This window comes from Eptesicus fuscus, chromosome 3, assembly GCF_027574615.1.
Source record: "Eptesicus fuscus isolate TK198812 chromosome 3, DD_ASM_mEF_20220401, whole genome shotgun sequence".
Lineage (NCBI taxonomy): Eukaryota > Metazoa > Chordata > Mammalia > Chiroptera > Vespertilionidae > Eptesicus > Eptesicus fuscus.
The window spans coordinates 8,945,715-8,962,020 of record NC_072475.1 but is presented as its reverse complement, the minus strand read 5'-3'; the positions used below and the strand labels follow the sequence as shown (position 1 = coordinate 8,962,020).

The 16,306-nt window shown below is 54.2% G+C and overlaps 1 protein-coding gene across 1 annotated transcript in view; it reads right to left on the bottom strand.

Annotated features, from left to right (window-relative positions):
* Window positions 1-1,903: 1,903 nt before the first annotated feature.
* Window positions 1,904-16,306, bottom strand: part of ADARB1 (adenosine deaminase RNA specific B1) — a 105,800-nt gene continuing 91,397 nt past the window's right edge. The window contains exons 9-11 of the mRNA XM_054713618.1: window positions 8,503-8,684; window positions 4,896-5,074; window positions 1,904-4,136 (exon numbers count right to left, since the gene is read on the bottom strand). Of these exons, the coding sequence (XP_054569593.1) occupies window positions 3,957-4,136; window positions 4,896-5,074; window positions 8,503-8,684 (541 nt within the window). The 3' untranslated portion in view covers window positions 1,904-3,956. The remainder of the gene's footprint in view (window positions 4,137-4,895; window positions 5,075-8,502; window positions 8,685-16,306) is intronic.

Sequence of the window (16,306 nt, the reverse complement as noted above, 5' to 3'; positions counted from 1 at the left end):
GGTCTTTGTCCTCATTGGGTCTGAATGCCCCATCTCTTTCCTCATTGGGTCTGAATGTCCCATCTCTCCCCTCACTGGGCCTGAATGTCCCGTCTCTCCCCTCACTGGGCCTGAATGCCCCGTCTCTCTCCTCGCTGGGCCTGAATGCCGGGTCTTTGTAGACCAAGCATGTCAAACTCATGGCCTGTGGGCCACATGCCTCGTTTATCTGGCCCGTGTTAGCCTTTGCGTTTGACATGCTTGATGTAGTCCATGGCTATTGTTGGTGTCCCAGTTCCTCCTGTGCCCCTCCTCCCCGCCCACATCGCCCTCACATGCCCTGGCAGTGACTGGGCTTACCTCATCATCACTTACAGAAGGGGCTGGGCAGGGCAGCTCTAACCGCCCTTGGCACATCTTACATGTGGGAGCTGCAAACATGCTCAGGAAGATAGTGAAAAAGCCAGGAACTGAGGGGGGCAGGGACCCAGTGAGCCTGTCCCCTAATGGGGGGAGCTGGGAGCAGCACAGCTGGCCCCACCAGACCGCAGCCCCAGCTCCGGTCACTTACCCACACCTTCCAGCTGATGCTCAGAGGACCAGCCGGCCCTGCCCTGGCAGCGGACCAAGGAGAGAGGGTCAGGCAGGAGAGAGACTCAGCACACTGTGGTCGTGAAACGCTTTGTTTTATTGAGGATGTTGCAAATCCTTTGTCTACGTGACAGCGTCTCATGCTCGGTCCCACGGGTCTCGGTGCGCAAGGAGCGCATGCGGGTGTAACGTGTGGTATATACATCAATATACATATGGGAACACTGAGGAGCATCTTAGCGGTGGTTTCTTGGCCGAATTACATTCATATAAAGTGTCCAAATTCAGAAGTCAAGTTAAAAGCACACAGCCTACAGTCTGAGAAGGCAAGGGCTTTCGGGCTCACCCCATCGACACCCCAGAGACCATGCCTTCAGCCGTTCGTGGTCACGTCCAAAGGATGCCCTCAGGCCTCGCGCACCATCAGCCACACCGGAGCCCGAACAGGTGTGCCTGGCACCCAAACAGGTATCTTGGGGGCTGGAGGCTCATCCCTTCAAACAGCGCACAGGGAAGTGCAGCCGCTGAGCCAGGATCAGGTCAGACCCTGTCCCCTACCCGCTTCCATCGTGTGGACATACTGTGTGCTGCGGGCAGGAGGTGGTCACAGGACACGCGGGGGACAAGGACACACAGAACTGGACACACATGATCACGAGTACTCTGCCCTTCCCATTTACACGGCCGGGTGGGAAAAGGAAACCTTTTGAGAGATTTCATAGGATGTAGAGATGGAAAAGCCAGCTAATTTTATTTCTTTTTCTGGATCAAATCTGTGGCTGGGGCAGACCTTATATTTTGGTGTAAATAATTTAGAAATGAAAAGGCCCATCTGTGTTGTGTCATGTTCTTTACAAAGTGACCCTACAGCACGGAGACCAATGAAGTGATTTGAATAAACATGAATTCCAGAGAAACCAATCCCTTCTGAGATGTTGGCAGGGACATTTAAAAATCATTGTTTTTGATGACAATACAAATCTCCCAAATAGGAACGAAGGTTCAATGAAGACCCGGGATCGGAATCGCGGTGCTGGTGGCCCTTGCCTGAGAAGGTGAGGCTGACCCTGAGCAGGTGATTGGGGCGGGGCCACGTGGCCAGGATGCCGGCCCCGGCTGCGGCCCAACCTGGAAGAGCCTGGCTCACGACACAAACGTCCCGCCACCCGAGATGTCCCTTCAGCTCCGTTCCTGCCAGCGGCCTGGGCGCCAGGGCCTGGGCTGGGCGGTGACCGGTGTTCTTGTGGAACTCAGACTCAGGTTTAGCTACCAGAGCAGAAACCCTCCCCACCCCACTGGTCAGAAGTCCTCAAAACTTAACATTTTTCTAAAAAAAAACAAAAACGAAACAAGTCCCTGGTTGTGTCAAGTTTTCTGTGAAGTCTCTAAAGTCCAGACTGAGGACACTGGATGCCAATCAACGCCCCGAGGAGCCAGCTGGGTGTCTAGAGCGCGGTGAGCGCAGAGGGGAGTTTAAAGTGCTCCGTGTCCTGCTTTGTCTCCGCATGAGTGAACCGACCTGCCCTCCTTCCTGCTCAGAGGAGAGGTTCCGGCTGCCTGTCTGAGGGGGTTTCCCTGTCCCAGGAGCAGGGGCTGGGTGGGCCTCCTGCCTTCCTCCCTGGCAGCCACAGGCCAGGCCTGGGTGCCTCAGGCCGAGCCCTGCATTGAGCCTGCCCTGCTGGTCACACAAACCCGGCCCAGGATGGTGCCCAGCTCGGGTCCCACGGGGACGGCACACAGTGAGGCATCTGCTCACCTGGGTGAGAGGGACTCAGCCGACTTCTCAGCATCTGACAGAGGGACGGCAGGACACATGGGACAGGACACGTCTACGGAATGTATTTCCACTGGGCTTTGTCGTCAAAATCCACATCTTTTTTTAAAAACTAAGTCCATCTCCCATTCCCCATTAGAAAAAATACCATTTATAGAGAGAAGAATAAAAACACAGGGCCTCCCCGATGTCTTCCGGGTGTGGGCAAGCCTGCTGGGAGGGCTGGCACCACGAGGGCCCCTCCCTGCGATGTAGAAAGGGCCAGCGCATGGGAACCAGGCCAGACCCTGTGCAACGGGAGCCTGAGCCTGCCCTCAGGGGGCTGGGGACGAGCAACACCCTCCAGAGGGGGGGATGCTGGTGCCTGAACCTGGAAGTCCCGCCATGTGCGCCCCCCGGGACGCGCCCCGCAGGATGTGATCAGCAGGGCTCCATGCTCTGCACTTTCTGAGCCTGAGGACACGGGATACGGGGTGCACAGCCCGATGCCACCGGTGTCGGCACCTGGACTTCGCTGTGGGGTGGGGTGTCCCCCATCTCTCCCCACGGCACCCATGGGTCCCTCCACAACCAAGAGTCAGCCAAGGGCTGGAAGCACTTCCTCCACCCACTCAGCTCTGACCCCGAGTGGAAGCAACAAGCCACTGGTATGGGTCCCCGAGCACAGCTCAGGGGGCACCCGGCCTCGACCAGCCCTGACCCCCTGGCTCGCCTGCCCTGGGCCTTCCTGTGTGCTGTAGGGTGTTGAGCAGAACCCCTGGGTCCCCACATGCCAGCAACACCCTTCCCTGCCGTGACTCCGCCCCCGCCCACTGTGCTGCCGCCTTCAGCCTGCATGCTTTCTTCTCAAACATGTCTTTGATAAAGTTGGAAGGAATAACTTAAAAATGTGCCTTAAGTGGTATTTTTCAAAATGAGTATCTATGACCTCAACTCTCTTTCGGTCCCATGAAGACCTCTGGATGGTCGTTCATGTCTGTCGGACTCAGAGGGAGGAGTGGGGTCAGGCTGGTTATTGTGCGGTAGCCTGGATGCACTCCCACTGGTCCCGAAAAGTTAAATACTGCTTCAAAACCCAAATGAATGGCCCCATTTACATCTGACTATTTAGAAGTAAACCAAGGAAGGTTTCCTGTGATATGATCCTACGAGGAGCACAGAAGCTTCCGGAGCGGCTGGGCCCTGCCGGGGGCGTGGGGGCGTGGGCCGCGGACTTCCCTAGGTTACTACTTCCTACCTCTACTTCCTCTTCCTCCATAGAGAACGCTTTTTTTGCAATTAAAATAATGTGGCATAAGATGACCTGGCATAAGTACTTATTTTATAAATCATGTTCCTAGCTCTGAATAAATTATTTATTCAAGAATTTCACACCAAGTAATTGCTATTTCTAAGCTTAAGGAAGCCCTACTCAGTAGAACTCAATTTCTATCGTAAACGGAGATTGAAAGCAGTCACTGGGTCACTGGGTCACTGGACGGGGAGATGGTGCCGCAGAGGTGCCCAGGGCGGCACCGGACCCCCCTTCCCCGCCCCCCGCTGCGTGCCCGTCCCAGTTCGGATGGAGGTTCGGGAGAGTGCTGGACACGGGGCACTGCACACCCGCCGCCGGTCAGGGCGTGAGCGAGAACTGGTCCTGCTCGGTGGGCTTCTCCACCCAGGCACCCAGCCCCGCCTTGATGAACGCCCGGAACATGCAGGCCTTGGCCGCCTGGTACTCCCTCGCCACCAGTTTGGACTCGTGGTACATGTTGGGCCTGGCGATCTTGGAGCGCTGTAGGTTGGCGGGAACCTGTGTGAAGACAAGCCAACAAGTGCAACCATTTAAAAAGTAACAGGAGCTAAAACTGAGGCTGTTCAAACAGTGGTGTTTGGTGCTGTGCTGGCTCCCGGGGGCAGGGCCACCAGGCGAAGGTGCCTCCCACAGAGGGACCGTCCTCGCATGGGACAGAGCCAGGTCCTCCGAGGGCTGTGCTCCCACCCCAGGGAGCAGCCTTGCAAACGGGCGGCGCTCTGCCACCCACAAACAGTGGATTCCAATGTCCATTTCAACACGGTGGCTGTTTAAAACCACAGGGTTGGTCGCTGGAAGTCTACGCTGGCCACCGCACAGCTGAGTTCCTGCAACTCGTCCCTTCCTCCTAAGCCAGCTTCATAACAAACCCACACTAGAGGCCTGACTCACAAGTCAGTGAAAACTAGCTAGTATACAGATTTGCTAAATCGGGGCTTATTTGGGGGAAAGGGTCCGGCTGCTGCTAGTGCAGGAAAAAGGTCTGAAGTCCTTCCTGGCGGGTTTGACTGAGCCCAGCAATGCCCGTCCTGCGGGCGCCCGGCTCTTCGTCTGAGGTGACAGGTCCCAGCAGGAGGGCGAGAAGGGAAGCTGCCTCTGAGCTGAGCCGCGTTAGTTTGAAGAGCCAGGGCCAGACCTCGGGCTGAACACCACCAGAAGGAACAGGCTCGGGAGGGTCGTGTGGACGGGGCGGGGCTGTGACAGGACGGACAAGCGGTGGGGAGTGGGGCGGCCGTCGCCGCGGGGGCGCCTCAGTACCTTGCCGTGCACACGCATCCAGCGACAGTACAACGCGTGCTTACACAGGCGTGACGCTCGGCCGAGCTCGTCCTTGCCCGTCGTGGAGTTGATGACCTCGATGGCCGAGTCGCCCACCGTCCAGTTGACGCTGAAGTTGGGTGCCTTCCCCGGCTGCCGCGCTTCTGCGTTGCTGATGCCTGAGAGGGAGAGACAGGCAAGGTGGCACGGAGCCCCACACGACAGGTGAGTGGGACCAGGTGGGCCCATGTTACCTCCCACTGCCCAGGGATCCACTGTCCGCTGGGAGGCGGGCTGAAGGTCCACAGAGCCTAAAACCTCAACTTCACACCCTTCTGACTCCCCAGGGCAACAGAGCCGGCAGCCGGGCAGCCTGCACACAGACGGCAAGCCGCTGTGTAGCTCAGGGTCCCACCAAGTCGTGCTGGGTGCTCCTCATTGGATGACACCCGGCCCTAGAGCTCAGGCCCTGAAACCGGCCCCACCCCGCCTCGCACGCCCTATACCTCATGCAAGAACCAACTTCCTAACATGTCTTCTTACCACATTTCAACCATTTCTAGGACCAATGCTTCATTCATTTATTTACACTCATCCACTCAAGGCCACGATTCTGCAAAGTGTCCCTGTGGCTCTACTTGTCACTTCTGACGTGTGTTCTAAGAAACTAGCTCGGTCCGGTTTCTCTCTGATCTGAGTTACTGACGAGTCCCACTTCCTCGTGGCCAGGCGCTTGGCCTTTCATACTCTCCCTTTGGAGCCAATGTGTAGTTTCAGTGCAGTGCAGTCAAAGTAACCTGTACAGGTAGTTTTGATTCAATTACTCAGAGCAGTGACCACGTGATGCACTGCGGAGCTGAGCAGCATGACGGACTGGAGAGAAAAGTGTTAATTCGTTATCAAGTCTGTTACCTTTAAAGGAGACCAACTTCAAATGGAGCCTCTGTCTCCACTTCCAGCGATTGCTCTACATCACACCCGTGTCAGGCAGGGCCCCCAGTGAGACAGAACCGTAGGGTATGTGGAGAGTTATGACGAGGGCTTGGCTCCCCAGGTTGCGGAGGGTTAGGGTTAGAGAAGTCCCACGACCTGCCGGCTGTGAGCTGGAGACCCAGGACAGCTGGTGGTGTAGCTCCGTCTGAGTCCAAAGGCAGAGAACCAGGGGGCCGGCGGTGTGAGTCCCAGCCAACAGGAGAAGGTGAGGTGAGTCGTCCCAGCTCAATCAGCCAGGCAGGAAAAAGGGATGAACTTGAATGCGGGCCTCAGGGGATTCAATATGGTGGACCCACACTGGGGAAGCAGTCTGCTTTACTGAATCCACCTATCAAATGCTGACCTCACCTGCAAACACCCTCCTGACACCCCCAGAAAGAACAAGTACTCTGGGTAGCTGTGGCCAGCCAGGATGATGCAGAAACTAATCATAACAGACCTTAGTTTACTGTGGTTTATACAGAACCGCTTCTTTCCTGAACAGCTCTTTGGGTTTCCAGGAGTTCCCATCGCCTTTGTGTTTTGTTGTTCATAAAAGAAGCATCTCCCTTCACCTTTGAAAGTCCATTCAGCTTCTCAGTTTTTTTGTGAAAATATATTCACTTTCTTCTGAAAGACATCATTTTTTGAGTTCTGACATGGTTCTCTGTTCGAAATAGGCTTGCTGCTGAGTTATCCTGTCATCATATTGTTGATTTATAAGATAATTGAATCCCACTATTTTCTTTCTTAGAGGTATGTCTGCTTCATTTTGCTAGAGTATCCTTACATTTTTACTCCAAAAATATACAATGGAGACAGATCTTCTTTATCCTTGAAGATCTAAACATTATCACTTTATCAAAATGCCTGACACCAGAATGCTGCTGCCACTGGCTCAGCATTGGAGAAACATTCTGCTGCCGAAACCTGAGTGTTGTCTCTGTTCTTCACAGAACTCTAACACTCGTCCAGAAGGATCATGGAGGCCCCTGGTCTGTTCCCATCACGAGGCAGAGGGAGAAACTGAGGCACAAACCTGCCAACAGAGTGGAGCTACAGCAGCCAGCCTCGGCTCTGCCTCAGGCTCTGGCTGCCGGCTGGGTGGGCTTAGCATGGCCCTAACCCCATGGCTGGGGGCCTCAGGCTTTGGGGTTGGAGGTGATACTGGAGACAGGAGAATGAAGAGCGGTTCTTTTATTTTGCTATATATTTCATATTTTTTCAAACATGTAGAATGCACTGATGGATTTAAGGCCTCTGTCTTGCAAAGGCTACTTTTCAATATCTTTTTATAGCCATTCATGCACTTCATGTACATCTGATCTGATAAAAATAACCTGACTTTTATAAATGAGCTCTCATTTCAGTATCTTAGAATATTCCTTTAGAAAATGATCGTGTCCTCTGAGACTCTGCTTTGGACTTGATGTAGCTTAGACTCATCAAGACACCGATGAGCAGCTGCTCCGAGCAGCGCCTGTGTGCCACGTGCTCCACACAGTGTTTCAGTGTCTGTGGATCCAGGAGATGAGTGACAGCCAACATGAAGCCCAGTACTCAAACGCAGAACAGGGAGTAAACAGGGAAAACTTAACCCTCTGCTGCACGGACAGCCGTACGCCAACACAACGACACTTCACAACTTCCAGGAAGCTCCATGGGGGTGGATGCTACCGTTTCAACTTCCCCACAATTGTTTTATCAGACTCTACTTTTCCTTAAAAAAATAATGGCTAAGGTTAGGGAGCTGTAACATTTTATCTGAGACAACCTGTGCGCCCCACTCGTGCGTAAGCGCTGTGGTATGCGAGCCGTGCTTTCGGTACCACACGGCTTCAGTCTGTTACCGCACCCTGCGGCCAGCGCGCACACACCAGGAAACGCGGGGAGTTCAGGCTATGGTTTTAGTTCTGAGCTTAAAAGGTAAGTAAAATGATATTTTCAGCAGGATAAAAAACACCTGTGTCTTTTAAAATAGGGGTGAACTGAGAAGTTTGGACCCTTGAATTCAAAAGCTCTTGTTCACTTTGCTGATAGCCACTGAAACTCTAAGAGAAAACCAACAAACCAGTAACAGTGGGCGTACAGGACAAGCGCCAGGATCACTGACACGTGGGCTTGTACTGGTCCACACAATCACATCCCTGACACACCCATGTGTCAAGGGCACATTTCAATGACATGACCAACCTCCTAAGAGCAAGCTGGGTGCGAGGAGCCAGGTCAGGCTGCCACCTGCCCGGGGGCTGGCTCTGCGGGGCAGCTCGGCAGCGTGACCACACATGCTGGTGGCCAGCACAGCTGGACCTCAGACAGCCGATGTGTGCAATTCCCACAGCATCTCTTAGTCTCTCCGTGGAGACAGGGCCTAAATGCATACGTCTGAAAGACAGACGCAGAGGTGCCACATCTGGGCTGTCGATCCTTTACAAATTGGTGAGGTTTTCATCGGTAAGAGATAACCTGGCCCCAGGACTCATGTTAACAGCCCCCTCCCCCCTTCAGTGGCCAGACTGTCCCCCGAGGAAAAGCTACTCCACAAGCAGCTTCCCTGTGGTGCTTTTATCCACATGAACGTGGACACTGCACACGAGTTCATGTGGAAGAGGTGAGGTCACGATGGGATACTTGCCACTGAGCAGAGGCTTGTTGAGGGTGTAGAGAGGGGGCAGGTCTTCGATGTTCGAGATCCGCTGGTACATGGCTCTGGAGAGGTGGTCCCCGTGGTACAGGCTGCCCAAGATGATGCTCGAGAAGTAAATCGGCTCCACGAAGATGCTGAGCAGGGAGCCCTGGATGCCCACCACGTTCCACCTGCAGGCAGAGGGACCGGGCCTCAGCGGGCGCAGCGTCTGCCGCAGACCTGACGCCCACCTGCCTGCGTGTGCAGATGTCGTTAATTCTGCACGATGTCGGCCAATTAAAAGGAGAGCAGCTAGAAATAACCGACTTAGCAGTTTAGAGTGTTAAAGAGAAAAAGATACTTAAAAATAATTTTAGCTGTAAAATGACCTTTTGCCATGATGACACGCTTACTGAAGGTTAGTTCTAGCAAGGTATCCAAGAGACAAGTTTCTTGTGAGAAAAATCAAAAGGGAAAGTGAATATGTTATCACTTCCAATAGAAATGATCTCTCTGGAGTCCTTAAAACCATTCAACGGTCATTTTCCTGGTCCTTGGCGACACCTCTGACTCAGGTTCCTTTTCACACTCGGAGGCGAGAACCAGCCACGCCCCGGGAGGAGGTGTGCGCTCCCCGCCGCCCACTGGTCGCTGAGCCTGCCCTGCCAGTCACAGCAGCGGCGACACTGGAACTGCACTGGGACTGACTGCAGGACCCTCACTGAACCAGTCATTCACATCGCTGACATCCAGGCGTTCGTTTGAGCTCTAACTCAGACACCATCCCTCAAACACGCCGCTGCTCTCTCTCTGAGCCCCAACAGGAGAAACACTCCACAGCCCGGGGAGTCCGCACCCTCAGTGCTGGCCTCGTCCATGGGGCCCACGACACAGCCCACACGGTCCTGAGCCCGGGGCTATCTGGTCAGGGACAAGCAGTAAAAAGGCAAACCCATGAATCAAGAATTAAAAGTTGAGCTGAGAGGGGATCCCAAGGCTGGGCAGGCCACAGGGGCATAGGCTACCAAGGAGACAGAACTGAAACTCACATCACCCTGCTTGGCCACGGAAGATGGCTGGTTAGCCAGAGACGGGTAAGACTCCACAGGGAAGGAACAACCTAAGACAGGTACAGTCGCAGAGGGGCCATCAGGAGAGAACTTGGGGGTCAACAGAGGTGGGGCACAGACCCTCACCCCCCCAACTTTGCAGGGGCCTGAACCCTCACCCCTTCTGAGGGAAGTCTCCTGCCCCCATGGCTGCTTAACGTCCCATGCCCAGCTCAAATCGGGACCCAGGTAACAAACAGAGACTTGCCCAACAGCAGCTGCCCTCTCACTCCAACAAGACTTGTTTGAGTTGTCTTGTACCCATGGAGTGGGGAAGTGGGTTTTTGATATCTAAATTCAGCCTACCACCAGGAATGCTCAGGGCCTACTCCAGAAGGCAAATAATCCTTTCCACTAATATTTACAGGGTAAAATAAGATTGTTGTTAGAGTAATAAATTTGACAGTAAAATAGTAGTCAAGTTTTCAGGCTAATTTAAATTGGCTAATTGAAATAAGCGAATATTCTAGAAAAATTAATTGTGCTGGACAAAAAGCAGTTCCTAAAGTGTTAACTAAAATTTTTATTGGTAGTTCATCTCATGATAAAATTGCGTAACATGTAATGAACCTAAAGCAGTCATATTATAATGCAAAAAATTAAAATTTAAAAGCTATCAAGACTACATTATAAAACTTTCAAAAGTCTCCTAATATTTAAATCAAAAAAAGGGGGGATAGTAGAAGAATATCATGTAAGGAAAAATATCCTGTAAGTAAATTACATCTAGAAAATTTGTACTTTAGAAAATTAATTGTAATGCTAACAGCAAGACACCCATGAAAAACATACATGGTGTCAAAACAAGCCAGAGGAAAATCATTTGGGCAAAAAATGAAAAAGGATCCCAAGTCAAATTTATAGAAAACAACTCCGAGACCATGTGGATTCCGGCAACAGAGAGGAATTGACAGGACTACTCCAGCCATGAAGACAGAAGAGCAGTCCAGAGATGGAAGACGCTGACGTCGCCTTGCCATACTAGCAGTCAGCAGCTGTGTCACTGCAGGTTGCCCAGGACCAAACCAGAGAGGGTCAGACCTGCATTACCACCATTTGTCCACCATCCAGAACTGAAATATCATTGCTGACATGTACACATAAGGAACTGTTTGACATTGAAATCGGGTCTCAAAAGAACTGTTGGCAAAGAAAGAAACTCACTACAGACTGATTCACATGCCTTTCAGCATAACCATTATTGCTTGTCTCATTTTCAGTTCTTATAAGTGTATTTCTAGTAGGACATGACCTCACTCATCTAGGGGAAATGATGAACAACATAGACTGATGAACAAGAACAGACCCAGAGACAAGGAGGCATGGATCAGACTGTCGGACCTCAGAGGGAGGGTAGAGGAGGGTGGGGGTAAAGAGGAGTGATCAACCAAAGGACTTGTGTGCATACATATGAGTCTAACCAGTGGTCAAGGACAACAGGGGGGTAGGGACATGCGTGGGGAGGGGTGTGGGATGGGAATGGGGGAATGAGGACAAATATGTGATACCTTAATCAATAAAGAAATTTTTTTTTTAAGTTGAGCTGAAATGCATTTGAGGGAGAGAAGGGTTCCACGACAGAGCAGAAGAGGGGTGCTGGCTTCAGGGAAGGCTCAGAGGAGGTGACCCTGAACTCGGCCCCAGAGCGGGAGTGAGGCAGAGGGAACGAGCCACCACCCAGACCCAGCGGGGGACAGGCCCGGGCCAGGGCGGGGACAGGGCAGGGACAGGCCTGAGCAGCCTCCACAGGCCCTGGCTGTCTGCAGGGTGGGGAGCTCCTGAAGGCCTTCCAGGGAGGGGTGGGGCCACCCAATTTAATGGAAGTGCTTTTCCGAGAGGGTCCTTTCTGGAGGTGAGCTGCCAGCACTGTGGGGAAGGTCTGGTGGGACGGCAGCCAGGTGGTGGCCGTAGGACAGCGCCTCTGCAGCGCAGGTCAGAGATGAGTGGGGGCAGCAAAATTTAGAAACGTGAGTGCTCCCCTGTCCCCTTTCCCTGTGTCCACTCTCTCCACTGGCCACAGGCTCTGCCGTATCTCCGGCCTTCCAGGAGGGTGGGAGGTGCCGCATGGTCCGAGCTGGGAACAGCCCTAAATCCTGGCCCACCCAGCTCCATGTCCCACACTCAGGCCAAACTCGCTCCTTGTCCCTGTCACTGCAAGAGACCTCCTTTCTCACGGATCCAGAAGCCACCTCTGCTGGGGCACAGCCCCGACTCCACTGCTTCATCCTTTCCTACATCCCCCACGGCCCCCACCCTAGCGCCCATCCCCAACAGCAGCTGCCTGACCTGTGAAAATGCAGGTCAGACAAGGTCACTCCCTTGCACAAAACCCTCATCATCTTGCCAACACTCTCATCTTCTCCGAGAAAAGGCCATCATTCCCACAGCCGCCAGCTGGTCCGACCCAGCTCCTCCTCCCTGACCCCTCCAGCCTCGGTGCCTCCCACGCTCAGCTGGGGCCACCAGGGTCCTGCTGCTCCCTCCAGAGCCCTTCCCTCAGGTCCTTCATCCCAGAACATGGCCCCATGGCGCTTGAACAGCCCCCTGACCACGGTCCCCATCGATGTCTCTGTGGGAAGTCCCGCTTGGTGCCCTGTACCAGCCCCTCCTGTGTTACTTGTGGGTCTATTTTTTTGTCTCCCCTCCCCTACCAGTATGTAAGCTCCTGGGGAAGGGCTCTATTTAACTCCCTGATCTGTTCCAGCTTAAACTGTGCACCAGGTACATGAAGGTCCATAAGCAGGTGCTGAGCAGGCAAACCCTCCAATTCCTACCTCTCCCACCTTCTAAAACACAATTAAAACACAGGTTTCCTATCTTACAAGGAAAAGCAGGGCATGACTGGCTGCTTACCAAAACCACAGGGCACCCTTTCTGTGCAAATTCAGGCCATCTTTAGGCAGAATTCCACCTCCTGGGCCCACTTTAAAACACTGATGCTGCAGAAAGCTCCGTTTGTTATGAGTCGTTAATTCGGACACATGCTTCAAAAGAGTTCCAGGAGCTCCGGATTGCTCTGTGGAGGCCCTGGTGGAAGCGGTGTGCACACTGCCGCTCTGCTGACAGGCTCCACCCCCGAGCCTCACAAAGGACAGCCAGGACCGAACTTCACCAGGAGCAAAAATGCCCAGTGATGGCCAAGGGGCCAGTGATGGCCGAGGGGTTCAGTGATGGCCGAGGAGCTCAGTGATGGCCGAGGGGTTCAGTGATGGCCGAGGGGTTCAGTGATGGCCGAGGGGTTCAGTGATGGCCGAGGAGCTCAGTGATGGCCGAGGGGTTCAGTGATGGCTGAGGGGTTCAGTGATGGCCGAGGGGTTCAGTGATGGCCGAGGAGCTCAGTGATGGCCGAGGGGTTCAGTGATGGCCGAGGGGCCCAGTGATGGCGGAGGGGCCCAGTGATGGCCGAGGGGCTCAGTGATGGCCGAGGGGCTCAGTGCTCAGTGATGGCCGAGGGGCCCAGTGATGGCTGAGGGGTTCAGTGATGGCGGAGGGGCCCAGTGATGGCCGAGGGGTTCAGTGATGGCCGAGGGGTTCAGTAATGGATGAGAGGCGCCCAGTGATGGCCAAGGGACATGTGTCGCTGCAGCCAGGCTCTAAGCTGTCAAACGTCCCCAGTGAACCTGGTGAAGACAGGAAACTCGGCAGGTGGTTGCCAAGTGTCAGACCCCTCCCTGCGGCCCCCACCCCGGGGAGGGTGCAGGGTTCATAGCAGTTTGCTGGTGACACTTGCTTGAGTGACACTGGAAGAACCACCAGGTGCTGAGTGCTCACTCGGCCGCTGTGCTCGCTGCCCAGGCCGCTTTCTCTCTCACCTTCCTTCTGTCATTTCTCAGAGGACAGGGTTCAGAGCGCTGCCATGCCTGTGAGTCCCTGGATCCGTGAAGTGCCTGGCCCAGTTCTGAGAGGCCGAGTGTGCAAGCGGCCAGTGGCCAGACCAGTTGTCACAGGAGAGCTCTGACCCAACTGCAGCCTCCACGGCACCTGGCCCAGACGGTCAGGACCTGGTCAGCTGCCCTAACTATTGTCCCTGCTTCCAACTTGGGGTCCTCAGAGAAAGCCCAGTCTTCCCCCCACCAGAGGCAGCCCCACTTCTGGCGAGTGAGCCCCAACCTCCATGGGACACACCTGAGCCTCCCTGGTCCCGTGGAGCTGTCCCGCCCGGTCTGCCCACACAGTGGGGGTGCCCCCCCGCCCCCCCCCCACCCCCCGCCCCCGCCACAGCAGCTCTGAATAACCAAACTGTCTGCCCTCAGGGGGTGGTCTTTGCTTCCTCCCACAGCTCCATGCAGTCCAGAGCACAGAGGCCAGGTCATCAGACTGGAGACCCTGGCGCCTTCTCACAGCTCAGCTGACGCCATGAGATGGTTAACCCCACTCTCGTCACTGTGACCCATTCAGCCTCGAGAGGGGTCGTGGCTGCCTTCAGCCAAACTGCCCACCGACCCACCAGACAGCGCCTGGTGACCCCAGCGGTAGCTCTGCACCTCCCTCCCCACCCCCAGCCCACTGCGGCCTCACTCCTACGCCTGCCCTCTGCCCCTGGCCCAGGTCCTGCCCCGCAGGCTGGGACCTACGGGACACCGCTCTGTCCCCTGTGAGGGACACAGGACACCTCATCAGCACCTGCCCACTGCCTCCCATCCATGACGGCCACTCGGGTGACTGTTCATTTCATTCCCTCAGGACAGGACAGGAGGACTGCAGCCAGCGGGCAGCGTTCTGGCCGCCACGCTGTTTCTGGGCCACGGCTGTTCCGGTTGTAAGCATGGCCATCTGTCGGTGTGGCACTGACTATTAAGCCCCTTTCAACCACACCCGAGTTTACAAAAATGAGGTGACTCTAGGAGGATGGGGGCCAGCTGCCAGGGAAACTGACTACATAATTAGAGGGTGTGGGGAGAGGAACTGGGGGTCAAACGGATCACCAATAATCAATGATATAATCAATCATGGCTATGTGACATAGATCTGCATAAAACCCAACAGCTTGGTGAACCCATCAGGTGGGAAAGGGGGGACAGAGAGCACGGAGATCCTTGCACCCCATCCTCCCCAGGCATCTCTTTCATGAGGCTGTTCCTGACTTGTATCCTTTACAATAAGATGGTAAACTAAGTAACTGTAGTCCCTGAGTTCTATGAGCTGTTCTAGCAAGTTACTGAGCCTGAAGAGGGGGTGAGGGAACCCCAACTTGCAGCCACGTCAGACAGAAGGGTGAGTACCTGGGCAGTCTCATCAGACTGTCCCGTCACCTCTGGGGGCTGTGCTGACCCCAGGTGACATCTGAATGGGCTTGGCTTGTAGGACTGGAGTGTGTGGTGTGGGACCCGGATGCCTGGTTTCAGAGGGGCTGGGCGGAGTGGGCATGACCACGGTCCTGTTTTTGCTTTTCCCTGTGGTGATGTGTCACGGTATACAGGGAAAGGCACAGATCACAGGGGCGCACATCTGTGAATTTTCACTCTTACGTGCCTGTGTGTGACCCCGTTTCAACGAGACACAGAACATTCCCAGGACCTCCAGCCACGCCCTTCCAGCCATGCCCTGTATGATGGCGGAGCTGTAGGGCTGGCTTTACAAGCTGGGTTCTCACTTGCTGACTATGTGAACCAGAAACTACTCCCATGGCGTTTCTCCCAACTGGGGGTTTTGGTAAGTAAGTTCTAAAATTTCCATTCAGTCGAACGTATTCATGTTAGCTTTATGATTTGGGCTTTCTGTGCCTCGTTTAAGAATCCTGCTGAGTGGAAGCCATAAAAACTGCCAGGTGCCCCTTTTCACCCCAGGGCCTTAGGGTTGGGGTGTGCTTTGCGTGCTGTATGGAGGGCTTGCTTGTCTTGGTTCCTGTAGACAGACTATTGTCCCAGGACAATCTGTTAACCAGTTCGTCTCCTCCGTGAGCCCCAAGTATAGCAGAGACTGGCTGCCACCCCACATCCCCTCCCTTCGACCCGCCTATTCCAGTCGGCCCCCCGTGAGTGGGCTGGGGGTTTGCCCAGCTGCCTCCCAACCACCTGTCTTTCCTCCTTCCACTGCGGGGGATCTCTAACATCAATAATAAAAAAAAACATTAAAAAGACATCCCTGGGTTTGGTTTGCTACACTTGTGTGTATATGCGTGTTTTATAATTGAGGACAGCTCGTCATCTTGTTTTCCTTAGTGTCACTGTCTGGCCTGGAGAGAGAGGCGACAGTAACCCCACAATATGATCTGGGAGTCCACCTTTCCCTACTCTTCTAATCTCGAGAGAAGATGATAGGAGGCAGGGGTTATGGCCCCAAGGATGTGGGGACCTCACATCAGGCCCGTCTGGGTGAGCGGCTGCCTCTCCCTCCATCTGCCTCCTTTCTCTGATGTTCTTCAATTTCTTTCTTTCCTGGAGGTGAGTGGGGAAGGGTGACTGGCTAAATGTTTTAATGGCTGTAAACTCTATTCCAAACTTCTGTCTACGCTTGAGTCAGCTTTAGAAGTGTACACTTTTCTGAACATTTAAAATTTCATCTCCGTGTTGCAACACCTGTACGAAGATGCCCACGTCTCCCCTGTAACTGCCCGCAGCGTATTTCAGCTCCCCCGCATCCCTGGCTGTCCTCTTCCATCCTAACACAGTCTGGCCGTCCTTCTATCGTTGCTCTCGGTCGAAGCTGCCCGAGTTCTGTGATTTCATGTCCTGTTCAGAGACCTAACCCCGGGGGGGTCACTG